Source organism: Oncorhynchus mykiss, chromosome 9, assembly GCF_057628025.1.
Source record: "Oncorhynchus mykiss isolate SJ-2025 chromosome 9, ASM5762802v1, whole genome shotgun sequence".
Classification (NCBI taxonomy): Eukaryota; Metazoa; Chordata; class Actinopteri; order Salmoniformes; family Salmonidae; genus Oncorhynchus; species Oncorhynchus mykiss.
Window position 1 is genome coordinate 68,786,780 of NC_143030.1, and position 18,993 is coordinate 68,805,772.

The 18,993-nt window shown below is 41.1% G+C and overlaps 2 protein-coding genes across 7 annotated transcripts in view; one reads left to right on the forward strand and one right to left on the reverse strand.

Annotated features, from left to right (window-relative positions):
- The first annotated feature begins 917 nt into the window (after nucleotides 1–917).
- LOC110532629 (rab GDP dissociation inhibitor alpha) lies at nucleotides 918–10,678 on the forward strand. The gene is made up of 11 exons (XM_021616696.3): nucleotides 918–3,158; nucleotides 3,983–4,090; nucleotides 4,317–4,416; nucleotides 4,757–4,891; nucleotides 5,053–5,251; nucleotides 5,406–5,537; nucleotides 5,743–5,842; nucleotides 6,120–6,291; nucleotides 6,714–6,858; nucleotides 7,396–7,450; nucleotides 7,570–10,678. The coding sequence occupies exons 1-11, from the start codon at nucleotides 3,114–3,116 to the stop codon at nucleotides 7,720–7,722; spliced, it is 1,344 nt and encodes a 447-aa protein (XP_021472371.1). The 5' UTR covers nucleotides 918–3,113; the 3' UTR covers nucleotides 7,723–10,678.
- An 84-nt stretch (nucleotides 10,679–10,762) lies between these two features.
- Nucleotides 10,763–18,993, reverse strand: part of LOC110532626 (inter-alpha-trypsin inhibitor heavy chain H6) — a 30,513-nt gene continuing 22,282 nt past the window's right edge. For 3 of the 6 annotated variants that reach the window (XM_090185162.1, XM_090185161.1, XM_021616690.3), the window contains 7 exons: nucleotides 14,613–14,645; nucleotides 14,054–14,095; nucleotides 13,888–13,911; nucleotides 13,730–13,780; nucleotides 13,529–13,642; nucleotides 11,885–12,286; nucleotides 10,763–11,769 (listed from right to left, as the gene is read on the reverse strand). In XM_090185162.1, the coding sequence (XP_090041288.1) occupies nucleotides 11,525–11,769; nucleotides 11,885–12,286; nucleotides 13,529–13,642; nucleotides 13,730–13,780; nucleotides 13,888–13,911; nucleotides 14,054–14,095; nucleotides 14,613–14,645 (911 nt within the window). In that variant the 3' untranslated portion in view covers nucleotides 10,763–11,524. Of the gene's footprint in view, nucleotides 11,770–11,884; nucleotides 12,287–13,528; nucleotides 13,643–13,729; nucleotides 13,820–13,887; nucleotides 13,912–14,053; nucleotides 14,096–14,612; nucleotides 14,646–18,993 lie in introns of all 6 variants that reach the window. The other 3 variants (XM_036988642.2, XM_090185160.1, XM_021616688.3) reach the window with 1 other exon arrangement.

Consider the following 18,993-nt stretch of genomic DNA (forward strand, 5'->3'; position numbering starts at 1 on the left):
TCTGACACAGCGGTTGCATTAAGGAGAAGTGTATCTATAATTCCATGCATAATAGTTCTATCTTTTATCAATGTTTATTATGAGTATTTCTGTAAATTGATGTGGCTCTCTGCAAAATCACCGGATGTTTTGGAACTACTGAACATAACACGCCAATGTAAACTCAGATTTTTGTATATAAATATGAACTGTATCGAACAAAAAATACATGTATTGTGCAACATGAAGTCCTATGAGTGTCATCTGATGAAGATCATCAAAGGTTTGTGATTAATTTTTATCTCTATTTCTGCTTTTTGTGACTCCTCTCTTTGGCTGGAAAAATGGCTGTGTTTTTCTGTGACTAGGTGCAGATCTAACATAATCGTTTGGTGTGCTTTCATCGCAAAGCCTTTTTGAAATCGGACACTGTGGTGGGATTAACAACAAGTTTATCTTTAAAATGGTGTAAAATACATCTATATTTGAGGAAATGTAATTATGAGATTTCTATTGTTTTGAATTTGGCGCCCTGCGCTTTCACTGGCTGTTGTCACTGGCCCGTTAGCGGGATTCAAGCCGTTCAAGAACTGTGCGCACTGTTTTGGGAAACATGTCGTTAACTTCTTGGCGCACCCATCCCGTTAGCGGGATCATTTTCGTCAACATCCGCTGAATTGCAGAGCGCCAAATTCCAATTAAATTACTACAAATATTTAATTTTCATGAAATCACAAGTGCAATATAGCAAAACACAGTTTAGCTTGTTGTTAAATCCACCTGGCGTGTCAGATTTCAAAAAAGCTTTACAGCTAAAGCAAACCAAGCATTTATGTAAGGACATCTCTCTCAGCAGACCAAAAATTACAACAGCTACCAGCAAATTAGATAGCAAATTGGTCACGAAAGTCAGAAAAGCAATCAAATGAATCGCTTACCTTTGATGATCTTTGGATGTTTGCACTCACGAGACTCCCAGTTACACAAGAAATGTTCCTTTTATTCCATAAAGATTATTTTTATATCCAAAATACCTCCATTTGGTTGGCACGTTATGTTCAGTAATCCACAGGCTCGAGCGGTCACGACGGGGCAGACGAAAATTCCAAATAGTATCCATAAAATTCGTAGAAACATGTCAAACGGTTTTTATAATCAATCCTCAGGTTGTTTTTACAATAAATAATCAATAATATTTCAACCGGACCGTAGCTTTTTCAATTGGAGAGAGAGAGAAAATGTCTGCTCCAAGCTGTTGGCGCATGCAAAACTCTGCTGGCACCCAGCCATCACTGACGCGATGTGATCGTTCTTGCCCATTTTTCAGAATAAAAGGCTGAAACTATGTCTAAAGACTGTTCACACCATGTGGAAGCCATAGGGAGAGGAATCTGGTTGATATTCCTTTAAATGGAGGGAAGGCATGCAATGGAACAGGGACCTTTCAAAATAAGAGGCACTTCCTAGTTGGATTTTCCTCAGGTTTTCGCCTGCAATATCAGTTCTGTTATACTCACAGACAATATTTTGACAGTTTTGGAAACTTTAGAGTGTTTTCTATCCTAATCTGACAATTATATGCATATTCTAGCTTCTTGGCCTGAGAAATAGGCCGTTTAATTTGGGTACGTTTTTCATCCAAACATCAAAATACTGCCTCCTACACTCCACAGTGTAGGGGGCAGTAAACCGTCACGCAACGTTGCAAACGTTGCCTGCCCTAGAGCAAAGACACGTACAAATGCAACATCAAGCTTCTTTTTTTTGCCAAGCAATAACACTAATAAAGAAGGAAATAGCCCAAAATAGCTAGATTATTTTGCAATTGATTTACCACCAGAATATTTGAGATTTTATCAAATTAGATAAGGATCTGTGAGATTATATAATCATTATGTTAGGATTAGCCTTTGATTCCTAGCAACGAAGGCCTATTGATTGTAGGCCTATCAATTGTCTCTCTGTGATGATCTGATAAAGTAATTAAAAGGCTATTTATTATAGACCCCTCATTAGGCCTTATCTCAGAATATTGTTGAATAATATGGGACTTTTAAAGTAAACCGGGCGCTTTGTTGTCCGAGAAACCTGCGGTGCTCTCCTTGGTCCTGAAACGAGGACCTGAGTGGACCGTCAGAGCGGGTCACATTAATGCTGATATGAGTGACAGCTAGCGTGCGCATATTTCCGACCTTCGTTTTCGTTGCTGTCAGTCATCGATATGGTCAATATGTAGGTGGCCCCTAGACCTAGTCAAATATGGTGGTCTTATGGTATAAATAAGTAGGCCATTAGACATTTCCACGTGTGTCTGATCTTGAGGAGGAATTAGCATATAGGGCTAAAATGAATGTTTTTTTTTATATGCCACCATGAATAGGCTACACAAAGTAACCAACATAATGCCTCCATGAGCAACATTAATAGTATGTCATTCTTTAGTCTACACAGCTGATGTTACTTTTAGCCTATAAACACACCTAGTTGACTAGGCCCATAGAAGACATAGCTACCGGTAACTATTTTCAGTCTTTTATCATTCTTCTGAGCTTTTTCATAACAGCAGTGTTGGCGGAGGAATACCACTGCATCCGCAATTGCTGCGCCTACCGCAATGAAAAGGACTGAAGGGGAAAATAAAATAAAAACGCACACGTTAGTGTCTAATCAGACAATAGAAGATAATTGAAAAATGTTTAAAAAAAATAAATCTAGCCTTTTTATGAATAGCGTAAGCATACAATAACATAACTGTTTAAATGTGAGGAGGGACGGTTTGAGGTTTCCCTGTTTCGTCTGTTGTGAGACTAGGGGTGTAGCCTAGTGTGAGGCGCAGACGCAAGGGATGTGCCCTACTTTCCGACGCGAATGCATCATTGCTGTTCCACAGCGTTCCATGGTTAGGGCCATCTTTGGTCGTTCTTGCCGGTGACAGTGTGTGGACCATATTCCACTTACAAATTACAACTGATTATAAATAAATACTAACTTAAAAAGGTATCTAACCAACATACACTTGCTAAAAAGAAACGGGGACAAATTGCGTCCGTTCTTCCACTTGGTTTCCTTTCCTGCCAATTCCCTGAAATTTCACTAGGCAAAAGAGGGCGAGACAGGAGAGGCGGTGATACAACATGGATGAGGAATATGATGTGATCGTTTTGGGCACCGGACTCACGGTAAGTAGTCTAATCAATTGTATTTGTGATATAGCATACTCAACTTTACATTTATGAAGTTTGCCTATGTTTCCTTATTCATCCAATAATGCAATTGATAGGAGCATCTGCATCTCTGGCTGACTTTAGGAAAATGTGATGGTAAATAGCTTATCTGCCCCAAAGCTAATAAGATATCTTTGAATAATGGATACAAGTAGGCAACAATTTATTTGGATACATTCGTGTTGTCAATGCATTGTTCATTCGTTGTGCAGCATCTTTAGGCGTAGCCCCAGAGTGATGGTGTAGTGGCCTTCATTGAACAGCATTTGCGCAGGTCTGAGAATGGTTTTAAATAAATAGAACCTCTCCCTAGTACTGTATACTGTTTCGTAGACTCGCCTCAGTCATCACACCCTGTTCCATATTCGAGGCACATGTGTACAGAGTTTACAATAAGACAAAGCCAACATTTTACGAGTACGATGGATATACATAAAATTTATATTTTTTTAGTGCAGACAGTTAATGATTTAGCCTGGATATGAACAATATCCACTACACTCATTTCATTTGGGGTGGCAGATGCAAAGAGAAAAAAAATGTATTTTCTTTATTTATACTACAATTGTTCGTTTTTTTATGAATAGTATTATTTGTATTATTCGTACAGTATTATTGTTATGGCTCAGACATCAGCTCGCGCTTGCGTACATCTTGTCCCTCCCTCTTACACCCCCCCCCCCCCCCCCTCCTCCTCTCTCTATCTCCCCCTCCTGATACACACACACACACTTGCTTTTTTAATACTGATTCATATTTTGCCTTTCATTTCGTTTTAGGAATGCATCCTCTCTGGGATCATGTCTGTGAATGGAAAGAAAGTTCTGCACATGGACAGGAACCCCTACTATGGAGGTGAAAGCTCCTCCATCACCCCTCTGGAAGAGGTAAGGGCGTAGAACATTGTGGATCTAATGGTCATCATTTTGTGTCAATATCCACTCAAATATTCAATCATTTTTAATATATTCCAAAGTTCCACCCAGCCCTCCATGGTTTAAGTCAGATATTTTATTATCCTGTATTTTCCTTTCACTGCCCCAGGTTAATGGTTTGGTATTTGTAAGAGTATTTATTGATGTTTTCACTCGTGCATATATTTCCCTTCCACAGCTGTATAAGCGGTTTGAGCTGCCTGACAGCCCTCCAGAGTCTATGGGTCGTGGAAGAGACTGGAACGTGGACCTCATCCCCAAATTTCTTATGGCCAATGGTCAGTTGTGGGATTTGTTTTTTGTTTGCAAATGAGAGATACAATTAAACCTATTAGATTAATGAATATTCCTGTTACCAGTCAATACATACAGAACCAATCGGTACACCAATAGCCTCAGTCGTAAATCATATTGCTCAGTTACTCAACTTATTCATGTATGCAGACCATCACCACATCATGAGTATAAGTAGGAAGCAGAATTTACCCAAGAAAATGTTTTAATCGCCATCATGATACCAATAAAGCAAAATATGGCATGGCTGTTGATGAAACATGGAGATACCTTGAAGTTATTAAATGAAAACCATCCTTTTTGTCTGACAATCCAATAAAACAGGTCAGCTTGTGAAAATGCTGCTATACACAGAAGTGACACGATACCTGGACTTCAAAGTAGTGGAGGGTAGTTTTGTGTACAAGGGAGGAAAGATCTACAAGGTTCCTTCAACTGAGACTGAGGCTCTAGCTTCAAGTAAGTTTGAATGTACAGTAAACTGTACTTTAGATTGTGTTGTGAGTTTGCTATATATACCATCAAAGATTACATTTATTAACGTTTTCCTACTATATATACAGTATAGTGTCGTATATGAGGCAGAGCTTTCACTTTTGTTTTTGTCACGTGTCCTCCAGATCTTATGGGTATGTTTGAGAAGAGAAGGTTCCGGAAATTCCTCGTGTTTGTGGCCAACTTTGACGAGAACGACCCTAAGACCTTCGAGGGCGTCGACCCCAAAGTTACCACCATGAGAGATGTGTACAAGAAGTTTGACCTGGGTCAGGATGTCATCGACTTCACTGGCCACGCCCTGGCCCTCTACAGGACAGACGAGTAAGAGCACTTAGATTGATTACCAATCGCTACTGAGATCTAACCTGGGCCAGGGCCTGTCAGGAAGTAAACTGAAATTCCAAATTAATGCTTTGAAAAGCATTGAAGAAATTTTAATTTGACTCCTATTGATCATGTGTCTCCCTTTCTCCAGCTACCTTGATGTGCCCTGTTTGGAGACCATCAATCGTATCAAGCTGTACAGTGAATCCCTGGCCCGATATGGGAAAAGCCCCTACCTGTACCCCCTCTATGGCCTGGGGGAGCTGCCTCAAGGATTTGCCAGGTCTGTGTGTTACATTTGTAATCCCTAAAATGTCCTTTCTTTAGTCAGACAAAGCTGTTCATATATAATTCTGATCTTAAGTCACTCTGGATAAGGATAAAATAGTCTGCTAAAGCTAACCGACTAAATTGTAAATGTATTCAATAGTGTATTAGCATATTTATAATAACGTATCATTCATAGTCTCTCTCTCATACATTGTTAGATTGAGTGCAATTTATGGAGGAACCTACATGCTCAACAAACCAGTGGAGGAGATAGTGATGGAGGATGGCCATGTGGTGGGAGTGAAGTCTGAGGGAGAGGTAAATTCACCATCTAATCAGTTCTATAAAACCACAATCTAATCACTTCTATAAAATCACAATCTATCTATAAAAAGCACGCTAAACTATCAATAAAATCACAATCTAATAGGTCTATAAGATCTAATCTCTTTACCTTATAGTAAAGTAGTCAAGACTGCTGATAATGCACTGAAGAAAAGTGAACAATACCTGCACATATACAATTGGTAGAAGAGAGAAAGTACAGTATGTTAGATTGACATTGTTGTCTTCTATATTGTCCTTCCCTTGTTAGGTGGCTCGGTGCAAACAGCTGATCTGTGACCCCAGCTACATCCAGGACCGTGTGCGTAAGGCAGGTCAGGTGATCAGGGTCATCTGTATCCTCAGCCACCCGATCAAGGATACCAACGACGCCAACTCCTGTCAGATCATCATCCCCCAGAACCAGGTCAACCGCAAGTCAGGTGAGGGGTGGACCAAATACAGGTTTACTAAGATGGGATGTTTCTGACTTCCTGTTGTCAGATGTTCTCTCTACCAGTAAGTTTACCTCACATAAAGTACAATAGCAGTGTTGTTGGAGAGTGAAAAAGTCTGGAATAGTCCAGAAAAGTACAATTGTAAAATCTCAATCGACTACACAATTAGTTATCAGAAAAGCAAAGTGACTGCCACAGAACATATTTGTCAGGCATATTTTATACTTAAGCAATAAGGCACGAGGGGGTGTGGTATATGGCCAATATACCACGGCTAAGGGCTGTTCTTATGCACAGAGCAATGCCGAGTGCCTGGACACAGTCCTTAGCCGTGATATATTTGCCATATATCGCAAACCCTCTTTTCCAACTCCCTAAACTGATCAAACTTGTGTTCTGTCCTCCAGACATCTACGTGTGTATGATCTCCTATGCCCACAATGTGGCGGCCCAGGGGAAGTACATTGCCATTGTCAGCACCACTGTGGAGACCAACGAGCCTGAGGCTGAGATAGAGCCTGCTCTGGAGCTGCTGGAACCCATTGACCAGAAGTGTGTCTCTACTCCCTCTTCTCTACTACCTCTTCCTCCCCTTTACTACTCTCTTCTCCCTCCTCTCTAGTCCCCCTTCCTCCGCTCTGCTCCCTCCTGTCTTCTCCCTCTTCCTTCTGTCTTCTCCTCCTCTCCTCCATTCCTCTTCTCCCTCCCACTTCTCTGATTGTCTTGGTCCTCTGTAGTTCAGTTGGTAGAGCATATGGTGCGTGCAACACCAGGAAAGTGTGTTCAATTCCCAGGACCACCCATACATAACATTTATGCATACATGACTAAGTCGCTTTGGATAAAAGCGTCTGCTAAATGGCATGTATTATAATTTACATTTTAGTAATTTAGTAGATGCTATTATCCAGAGCGACTTACATATTATGTATTTATATATATATATATATTATACTGTATATCTCGTGTTGTTTCATCACTGTCCAAAACTCAGCTGGTACGATGTGTGCTATCACAAATGAATAAAATGAATAGCAGTAAGGAGGCTTTTGTAAGTCAATAACTTACCTCTTCCCTCTTTATCTGTAGGTTTGTGTCCCTCAGTGACCTCTATGAGCCCACAGACGACGGTACTGAGAGTCAGGTGAGTCAAACACATCTGGATATACCTCCTATATTGCTAAAACACCACATTTCTGAGACATGTTTTAGGACAAGGCAGTTGAGTGAAAAAAAATTGGTGTGATTTTATGTCTCGTTCAGATATTTGCCTCATCGGCCTACGACGCCACCACTCACTTCGAGACCACCTGCAACGACATCAAGGACATCTACAAGCGTATGACCGGAAGCGACTTTGACTTTGAGAACATGAAACGCAAACAGAACGATGTGTTTGGGGAGGATGAGCAATGAGGAGGGAGGGGCATCAGGGAGAGGGCGGGGCAGAGAAGGGAGTGAAGAGGGGGTTAATGGAAGAAGGCAGAATATATGGATGAGGTGGTAGAGGGCAGGGTAAAGAGTACAAAGGGTAACGAGTTAGATCATTTACAGATTGTAGGGGCAGGGTACTGGGTAGGGTACCTTATATGGGAGATGTTGGGAGTGTTCAGGGGAGTTCTAGAAGGTTCTAGAGTAGACAGGGAGGTTCTGCCTTCCAGTTGTCCTCCTTTTTTCCCCCTCCTGAGGTCTCCGTACTCAAACATAATTAAAACACACACACAGCACATTGTTCCAAGACTCACATTCCCTATTTCTATCTCTCACTGAAAGGCAAGGTTGATATGGTCTCTCATTCCATTTTAAACTACGTCTAAACTATGATCATTAGAGGTAGACCGATTCATTGTAGTTGCAATTTCAAAAGCCTTTTCACTTTTCGACATGCATGAATACACAGTAGTATTGCACATAGAACACGATGATGCGGCAGCGTTCTGAAGGCTGGGCCATTCTTACACTGATCATTCCCTCCTGTCAACCCTGCTTTCACCCTGTTCTCTTCCTACTATTTAACCTGTTACTTATTTACATAGACAACTGCTCTTTTTTCGGCAAATCTCTCGCTCGGTCAGACAAAATGTTTTAAAATGAAAAGTTATAATATCAATAGGCTGTTCTGTCAAACTGATAGTGCTCACTTTGCAGTGCTGCTGTGTTCTCTGTGCTAGTAGTTAAGCTAACCGGTGGCTAACTGTTCTGTTGTCCCTAAAACCACGTTTTATTTCTCTGTTTGTTGTGTGATGTCAAAGTTACAATTTGAATGGTTTCCGTTCTTTATTTTTGAAATGTTTAGAGTTTTTATTTCAACATTTGGTGCGCATTTTCACTTGCTGAAGTTATGAAGTTTACTGAATTTGAAATAGAAACATGGACTGTAATACTCTGAAGTGGACTTTGAGGTCAAACTGAAAAGGGAATGTGTTGTGTAGAAGAGTGAGAGAGGGTCTGTCTGGAGGCTAGGCATGTTGGTGAGGTTACATGAATACATTTTTCATGAAATGAGAAAGTCTAAACAGTGTCCTTGGGATAACCGAACTGATGTCACCCCATTGAAGTTGAAAATGGTTAAGGTAAGGGTCAAGGTTAGGGTTAGGTAAGGGTTATGGTTAAGGTTAGGTTTAGGGTAGGGACATCCCAAGGATCGCACAGTTGTACTCAAATAGGAAATCAGATCACTACATGTTGAGATACGATGAAGCAAGGTGATAAAAAACGGATGTAGTTAGGGACTGTCGCAGATTTGAGATCAGGAAAGTATTGCTTTTGTGTAAAAGAAGGAAGACTGAACTCTCGGCTTGTAGTGAAAGGAAGCTCCAGATCATTGTTGTGGTCTAACTAACCCTTGTTGTGTATGTCACACAGAGAGACAAATTCCCTTTGGACTCCTGCTAGGCAACCTTACAGTAGCAAGTGGAGGGAAACGCGGACACTCCCAAAATGTAAAACACTTAACAGAATGCACCATTACAAAAGGTTCTGAGGCCTCGATATGAAGTGCCTCCCCAGAGTATGAACCAATTGCTTTTACTTGGTTTTAGCCTTAAATTTGGGGTCTTATCCAATATGTTTGGGTTCTTAAATAATTTCAGTATATTTAAAAACAATGTTATCTGCCGATCAATCCTCTGCTTATTGATGTCAGTTGGTTGACTTGATGCTGCAAATGTCTGGTGTCTTTCATGACTGCTAACTGTGAACATTGTATTTCCACTAACTACCACCACAGTCTAATATAACAGCGATAGAATCTCAGAAATTCTAGTCATTCTATTTCTATGTTCTAGTAAATCCTGGGGTTCTGTGGACTTGGCTGGGCCCTAATGTGAATCTCCTGCATTGTAGAAACCCTTAACCTCCATTCCGTCTGACCCTTTGATGTTAGCTGTATTCTCTTCATCTATATGTTTCCAGGCATGACATTGTTTTGAGATTTGGATCTGCAGCTTGGTTAGTTATTTACAGTACATGTCAATTGTGGGCAGCAATGCTGAGATAGATGCCACAACATTTCCCTTCAAATTCGATTACAGTAACATGGATGACGTTAGTGGGAATTATTGCCGATCCCTTCATGTAGTCCCTCATATCTCTAAACACCTCCGTTTTTACGTATTTGGGGTGGCTCTGTGTGTCTTAGTACAATGCTAATTTATTTGATTTCACTGACGTTATGGTGATGGAAGGTAATGCTGAATATGCTTCTCTGCTATTAGTTTGTTATATTATCATAACTGATCTCAAAGTGATGCATATGCCGACTTCATTGTTTTTTGTTTTGTTGTATCATGTTTGACCTGATTTACTGGTTATTACAGTTTTACATGGGTTAAACATTAACAGGTCTTATAACAGGTTGTGATGAAGGACAGTGGGACGATAGCAACAGTCTGGTCCTCAATCATAGGGTTCAATTAAGCTTTCAACCCTTCAGTCCAGTCATCTTTTAGACTCATTTCTACAGTTTCAGACTGTGCACAGTTTTCACATTGTGTGAATTTCATACTGGAATTATGTTACCTTGGTGAATTGTGTTGAGTTTACTCTGCAAGCGTAGCTAGTTATATTTGGGCATTTTTCCCCTTCCTCGACACCAGACGCTGTCTTCTCTTTATTTATTTAAATGAAAGCCTAAAATGTGGTTTGATGTATTCATTTAAGAGTTTTGGCCTTTGACTAATATTATTGATGACATCCCTTGAAATTGCCGAAAACATGGGGCAGACGGAGAAGTAAACAACTTACAGTCCTTTGTTTGATCACTAGTATGTGAACAATGTCTTGTGTAACAAATAAAATGAATTAAACTATGAACAAAAGTATAGAAAAAATAATTAAAAGCACATGGCAAACCTGAAAAGTCAAATCCATAGTGTCTGAGAGTCGATGTGTTTTAACAGAACTAAATGATTTGTGTAAAACTACCTACCCCAATAAGACCAAAACAAGTTCCATAGACAATTTATAATATTTAGTCATTTTAGGAATATACATACTGTATGACACTTAAAAAAAGTCCACATTGCTCAAATCATCTATTAATATATTTGTTATAACATTGGAATTCTAAAAGTACTTATGAAACATGATTTGCGTGAAGGAGAGATTGGAATTAGCTGTATGTGAAGATCAAGCAGCATTTGTCTGCCGAAGTATACAGAAAATTAAGACCTTACTGTTGCAATGTTAACTGCAGAAGGAGAAGTCTGTCACTATTGTTGTTTCAGAAAGGAGTGGTGCAATGACATCATCCCATATCCTTTATTTATTCATGTCTGACACCTGTGTGAATTACCTCATCATACTTACTGGACTCTCCCTCGGTCTCTCACTATTTTTCTCTTTGTATCGGTCTCTCACGCATCTGTCTCTTGTTCTCTTTTGCCCTCTCTTTTCTCTGTCTCGTAATTGGCTCTCTTTTTCCTCTCATAATCATGAATATGCATTCATGCACACTGCCACCGGTGCTCTCAGAGAGTAATAACTCACTATGTGACATTGGTATTGAAGGCTAGCCAGCAGCACCCTTTGTCCCAGTGTTGTTTGTCCTTACAGAGTTTCCCATGGCCTGAGCTACCCAGCTTTGAGGTGAAGGGGATAGCTAGATGAGTGTCTCGGTTCCAATCTCCATACCACTTAATATAAAGCAATGCATTAGGCATGTATAGTATTCTAACTAGTGTGCTAGGATGGACATTTGAAAAGAGCCAGTGAGTATTTACAGGTGATCCACCACATAGCTCTGGTAGGGATGCCCCAGCAGTCTCTCCACCTGCGCCTTGGGCACGACCCAACAACTTCCCAGGTGACCTTTCCTCACTGTGTCCTTCAGGGTCTTGTCCTGTAGGGTGACGGGCATGTGTATCACCCCCCACCTCAGCACCCCCTCTTTACTGGGCTGACGCATTGTGTCACGAGGGTCCTTCATCAGCGTGACACGCATGTCAGCATGCTGGAACTGGCCTGTTGGGACAAGAGAACAATCACTAAATCATTACATATGCAGGGGCTTTAGGGTCAGGTGCAAAAAGACAAAGAAACCCATTTAAAGTAATTGAAGGGTGATAAATGAATGTACCCAGTAGGCCTTTGGTTGAAAGAGAGAGGCCCTGTCCATCAGCGATGTAGAATCCGAGGTGTGCCATCTGCAGGTAGCTGGGGTGTCTGTAGTGGTGGAAGAGAACCAGGAAACGAATGTCCTTCGTCAGCTCGATCCAACAGCTCTGATGGAAGTCATCTCTGCTTTCCATGGAAACCATCACACCCTGCCTTGTCACAGATCCCTCCTGATTGGTGTGTAGGGTGTCCCGCCCCTCCCCCTCCACCACCACAGCATCCAATGAGAGGGTGATCATTATGGAGCCCAGCACACCTGTCCCACCCCTGGTGGAGATGGTTATCTGGTCAAAGTATGTACGGGAACGGTCTTCGACATCTTGGTTGGATGGAGCCCACATCAAATGACCATCCACCATGATACCTTCAGTGAGAGGAAGGCAATGGTTAACTGTGTGTGAGATATATATATATATATATATACATACATACACACACACACACACACACACACACACACAGTGGGGCAAAAAAGTATTTAGTCAGCCACCAATTGTGCAAGTTCTCCCATTTAAAAAGGTGAGAGAGGCCTGTAATTTTCATCATAGGTACACTTCAACTATGACAGACAAAATGAGAAAAAAAAATCAGAAAATCACATTGTTGGATTTTTAATGAATTTATTTGCAAATTATGGTGGAAAATAAGTATTTGGTCAATAACAAAAGTTGCTCAATACTTTGTTATATACCCTTTGTTGGCAATGACAGAGGTCAAACATTTTCTGCAGGTCTACAATTGTTTCTGGTGTCCTTTGACAGCTCTTTGGTCTTGGCCATAGTGGAGTTTGGAGTGTGACTGTTTGAGGTTGTGGACAGGTGTCTTTTATACTGATAACAAGTTCAAACAGGCGCCATTAATACAGGTAACGAGTGGAGGACAGGGGAGCCTCTTAAAGAAGAAGTTACAGGTCTGTGAGAGCCAGATATCTTGCTTGTTTGTAGGTGACCAAATACTTATTTTCCACCATAATTTGCAAATAAATTCATACAATGTGATTTTCTGGAATTTATTTCTCATTTTGTCTGTCATAGTTGAAGTGTACCTATGATGAAAATTTCAGGCCTCTCATCTTTTTAAGTGGGAGAACTTGCACAATTGGTGGCTGACTAAATACTTTTTTGCCCCACTGTATATATATAGACAGTGGGGAGAACAAGTATTTGATACAGTGCCAATGCAAATGAATTACTTAAAAATCATACAATGTGATTTTCTGAATTTTTGTTTTAGATTCCGTCTCTCACAGTTGAAGTGTACCTATGATAAAAATTACAGACCTCTACATGCTTTGTAAGTAGGAAAACCTGCAAAATCGGCAGTGTATCAAATACTTGTTCTCCCCACTGTGTGTGTGTGTATATATATATATATATATATATATATATATATATATATATATATATATATATATATATATATATATATATATATATATGCATTAACAGGATTAATTTGTTCGTATTAATGAGTTCCTATTCAATTCTGTTCCTATACAATGTCAGTGTGCTTCTCAAATTATACGGCACATTGCTAAAATTAAATTGCATGCCAGTAATATAATATGAGAGTTCTGGACTTGTCTCGGTAGTCTGTGCTGACTAACCTCTCTCGGAGTCTTCCAGCAGTCTCAGCACATCGTTGGCCCTGCCGTCCACCGTGAAACACAGATTCTGTTTCAGTTTAGGGAGCTGGACCACAAAGTGAGGGTCTCCATCAACTTCAGAATAAAACATGTTGGACATTAAGAAAAACAGGTGAGAAACATTAACTTTCAGTCATATGTTATGTCGTGTAGGCCCCTTACCAGAAGAGGAGAAGACTCTGACAGAGCTCAGTCTGGAGGGGTGGGCCGGCCCTGGAAGGACAACAGTGGCAATCTCATCTATCTGAAACACTGAAACCAATGACAGGTCAGAGCCTGAAGTACATTAATCTTATGCTAGACTACATAGAAATACTTACAAGGATTTGATGCTGATTCATCCCCTGTAAACATACAAATTCCAAAAAAAGATGTTAAACATCTGTATCAACTTAGAAACAAAGTATCCACATGGCCAACACAACTAAACAGTTATATACACAGACACACATTTATGTATATACACATCTATAAACTATGACTTACAGGAGTCATAGTCAAGGTCATTGTCGTAGGTTGCATCATAATCTGAAAGATGAAATCAGACGGACATCATTAGACACCAGACAGTTAAAACATACCCTCTCCCTGAGCTGGTCTGGGGGCTGTCATCAGAATCTCTATAGGGGAAACAGATTTTAATATACAACATTTATGTTGTTACAGTGAATCTATTTTTCATGGCAGGGAAGTAAGAGAGAACTCATCTTTAACCACCTCCATATCTAAAGGAAGACCCGTGAGGAAAAAAGATTACAGTTTAAAGCACCACTTCATCACTTAATACATTTTGTGCAATAGAATGATTAAATCTACTGGCACGCTCTTACATAAAAATGTTTCCAAAAGGATTCCAGCAGTTCCCAAAGGAGAACCATTTTTGGTTCCAGGTAGAACCCTCTGTGCAAAAGGTCTTACATGAAACTCATAGGGGTTCTACCTAGAAACAAAAAGGGTTCTTCAAAGGGGTCTCCTATGGGTACAGCCGAAGAACCCTTTTAGGTTCTAGATAGAGAAAAAGGTGCTAAGTGTGTGCTTGATTCACCTTTTCTCTGGAGCTGAATGGAAGTAGAGACATCTGGTGGAGAGAAGTGGAACATGTCACAACTAAGGGCAGATTGATAGTACAGTGCCCGTGTTGCATTCGATTGTACATTTACATTTGAGTCATTTAGCAGACACTCTTTTCCAGAGCGACATACAGTTAGAGTCAAGAAGATCTTTGAGAGAGAGCGAGAAAGTTGATCAGAGACAGCACACAAGTGTTTTGGAAAGAAAAGGGATACAGGTCTATAGTTTAACATCAGAGGAGTCGAGTGTTGGTTTCTTGAGGAGGGGAGCAGCTCAAGACATTTTGAAGTCAGAGGGGACGCAGACAGTGGTCAAGGATGAGTTGATGAGGGAAGTGACGAATAGGAGGTCTCCAGAGATGGTCTGGAGAAGGCGATGGGGTTGAGCAGGCAGGTTGTCGGGTGGCCAGACCTCACTCGTTGCAGGATAAATTATTTATTTTTTTAAACCAGGAAAAGCCCATTGAGACCCAGAGTCTCTTTTTCAAGGGAGACCTGGCCAAGAAGGCAGCAACAATCAATACATCATTAAAACATACAACATTTTTTAAATGAATTCAGTGGCACTAACATATCTAGATGAAGCATGGATTGTAGACTATTCCATGCCTCTGGTGCACAAGAAGAAAAGTCAGTCTTGCCTAATACTGTGAATGGGGACTTTAAGTAGCAACCACCTAGCAGACCGGGTATGGTAACTGCTGGTGGTGAAGGAGGCCAGACTACAGAGGTAAAGAGGGAGTTTACCCAAAAGGGCTTTGTAGATATACAAATATATCTTTCTGCACATATAAAGTGAGGTCCAACCTACCATTTGGTACAATGTGCAATGGTGGGTGAGTGACTTGGCATTTGTAATAAAATGCAAGGATGCATGATAACCAGAGTCCAGTCTCTGTAAGACAGAGGAGGCTGCATGCATATACAGCAAGTCACCATAATCAATTATAGAGGAAAAATACCTAGGTATTTGTAGGATGACACTTTTTCAATGGATAAGCCACCAGATGTGACAATAATAACCTTCTCTGGCAGAGTTCTAGCTCTGGTAAAGGTCATGAATTTAGTTTTTTGTACATTCAAGACCAGAAAGGGAGGCCTGCATTGACTGACAAGCAGTCTGGAGCTCATCCACAGCCTGAACCAGAGAAGGAGCACATGAATATATGACTGTATCATCTGCATATAGATGTAACTTTGCTGGTTGTATCCCATTTCATTCATAAAAATTGAGAACACTGGAGCTAAAATGGAACCCTGGGGCACACCTAAATTAATCTCAAGAAAGCTAGACTTTTAATTGTCAGTATATACACATTGTGTTCTGTCAGAAAGAATTCCTAAACCAATTTACTGCCTCTTCACTGAGACCAATGTTTCTGAGTCTAGCGAGCAACAGTTCATGGTCAACTGAATCAAAGGCCTTTGATGAATCCACAAACGGAGCAGCACAATGTTGCTTTTTATCAAGTGCATTAATGTCATTTGCCACTGCCATAGCTGCAGTTGTGGTGCTGTGCCCCAATCTAAAGCCAGACAGATGTAAGCATGTCCCAGTTCAAATCTCATTTAAAAAAACCAAATTGAGTCATTTAACTTGTGCATGACATTGAAAGAGTTTAGTGCGCCTCCCAAAGCCGGTCTGTAGAAGTCGACTACAGTGATGTGGGAGACGTCTCTTTTTCAGGACCCTGTATTTCAAAGATAATTAGTAAAAATCCAAATAACTGCACATATCTTCATTGTAAAGGGTTTAAACACTGGATCCCATGCTTGTTCAATGAACCATGAACAATTAATGAACATGCACCTGTGGAACGGTCGTTAAGACACTAACAGCTTACAGACGGTCGGCAATTAAGGTCACAGTTATGAAAACCTAGGATACTTAAGGAGGCCTTTCTACTGACTCTGAAAAACACCAAAAGAAAGATGCCCAGGGTCCCTGCTCATCTGTGTGAACATGCCTTAGGCATGTTGCAAGGAGGCATGAGGTCTGCAGATGTGGCCAGGGCAATTAATGGCAATGTCGGGAACTGTAAGAAGCCTAAAACAGTGCTACAGGGAGACAGGGCAGACAGTGGTAGACCACGTAACACATGCACAGGATTGGTACATCCGAACATCACACCTGCGGGACAGGTACAGGATGTCAACAACAACTGCCCGAGTTACACCAGGAACGCACAATCCCTCCATCAGTGCTCAGACTGTCCGCAATAGGCCGAGAGAGGCTGGACTGAGGGCGTGTAGGCCTGTTGTCTGGTGAGGACCTGCCTTACATCACCGGCAACAACGTCGCCTATGGGCACAAACCCACCGTCGCTGGACCAGGCAGGACTGGCAAAAAGTGGTTTTGTCTCACCAGGGGTGATGGTCGGATTCGCGTTTATCGTCGAAGTAATGAGCATTACAGTGGCCTGTACTCTTGAGCGGGATACATTTTGAGGTGGAGGGTCTGTCCTGGTCTGGGGCGGTGTGTTCTCAGCATCATCGGACTGAGCTTGTTGTCATTGCAGGCAAACTCAACGCTGTGCATTACAGGGAAGACATCTTCCTCCCTCATGTGGTACCCTTCCTGCAGGCTCAGCCTAACATGACCCTCCAGCATGACAATGCCACCAGCCATACTGCTCGTTCTGTGCGTGATTTCCTGCAAGACAGGAATGTCAGTGTTCTGCCATGGCCAGCGAAGAGCCCAGATCTCAATCCCATTGACCACGTCTAGGACCTGTTGGATCGGTGGGTGAGGGCTAGGGTCATTCCCCCCAGAAATGTCCGGGAACTTGCAGGTGCCTTGGTGGAAGACTGGGGTAACATCTCACAGCAAGAACTGGCAAATCTGGTGCAGTCCATGAGGAGGAGATGCACTGCAGTACTTAATGCAGCTGGTGGCCACACCAGATACTTACTGTTACTTTTGATTTTGACCCCCCCTTTGTTCAAGGACACATTATTCAATTTCTGTTAGTCACAGGTCTGTGGAACTTGTTCAGTTTATGTCTCAGTTGTTGTGTCTTGTTATGGTCATACAAATATTTACACATGTTAAGTTTGCTGAAAATAAACGCAGTTGATTGTGAGAGGACACTTCTTTTTTTTGTTGAGTTTGTGTTCACTTTAACCGCAAGCAATTCAAAATGTTTGGCTTTGGTAATCGAGAGAATTGCAGAGGTGTTAAACTCGGATTTAACATGAATTGATCATGAATTAACATTGCAACCCCTCCTCCTTTACTCATCCGATCTGTTCTAAAAACCGTGTACCCATCAATAGAAATCGAGTTGTTTGACACAGACTTCTTTAGTCAAGTTTCTGATAAAGCCATTGTCTGCATTTGTCATTTTGGCCCATATTCTAATCATGTCTATTTTTGTAAATAGACGTCTGACATTAACATGCAAGAGGCCTAAACCTGCTCTGTTTTTGAAATCATAGGGAGTCGGTAGAGATCGCATGGTATCTACTGGCCCAGGGTTTGGTCACACGTTACCAGAGATCAACAAAAAAAGCATAACAATAAATCTGTTGTCCAATGCGTGAGGACTTGGCGGAGCCAGCACCATTGTCAATAAAACAAACAGTCTTTTGACACAGAATTATTTTTGTCATTCAATAGTTTGAGATTTTGGAAGTATGTCATCAAGTGTAGGTCCAGTTGCGTTTGAGAGTGGTACAAATGCATTTGCAGAGAGAGACCAAGTTCCTGGTGGTATTGACATTATGGTCTCAGAGCGTTTGCAAATTGTAGGGCATAAGGCGAAGATAATTCACTCACCCAATTTAATCCATGATGGCATTGAGTAAAGAGCAGGCACAGTAACAGATACATAATGTCGGTTTTTAGAGGTATTTCAGCACAAGTGTGCAACGACCAGTAGACGTTGTCTACAGTCGTGGCCAAAAGTTTTGAGAATGACACATATATTGATTTCCAAAGTTTGCTGCTTCAGTGTCTTTAGATATTGTTGTCAGATGTTACTATGGAATACTGAAGTATAATTACAAGCATTTCATAAGTGTCAAAGGCTTTTGACAATTACATGAAGTTGATGCAAAGAGTCAAAATTTGCAGTGCTGACCCTTCTTTTTCAAGACCTCTGCAATCTGCCCTGGCATGCTGTCAATTAACTTTTGGGCCACATTCTGACTGAAGGCAGCCCATTCTTGCATAATCAATGCTTGGAGTTTTTCAGAATTTGTGGGGTTTTGTTTGTCTACCCGCCTCTTGAGGATTGAACACAAGTTCTCAATGGGATTAAGGTCTGGGGAGTTTCCTGGCCATGGACCCAAAATATCTATGTTTTGTTCCCCGAGCCACTTAGTTATCACTTTTGCCTTATGGCAAGGTACATG

What these genes read in the sequence shown, in the direction of transcription:
- LOC110532629 (XM_021616696.3), top strand. Translation starts at nt 3,114, where the DNA reads ATGGATGAGGAATATGATGTGATCGTTTTGGGCACCGGACTCACG. An exon ending in CAAATTTCTTATGGCCAATG is followed by an intron (nt 4,417 to 4,756) that starts GTCAGTTGTGGG and finishes CCAATAAAACAG; the next exon opens with GTCAGCTTGTGAAAATGCTG. An exon ending in ACGACGGTACTGAGAGTCAG is followed by an intron (nt 7,451 to 7,569) that starts GTGAGTCAAACA and finishes TGTCTCGTTCAG; the next exon opens with ATATTTGCCTCATCGGCCTA.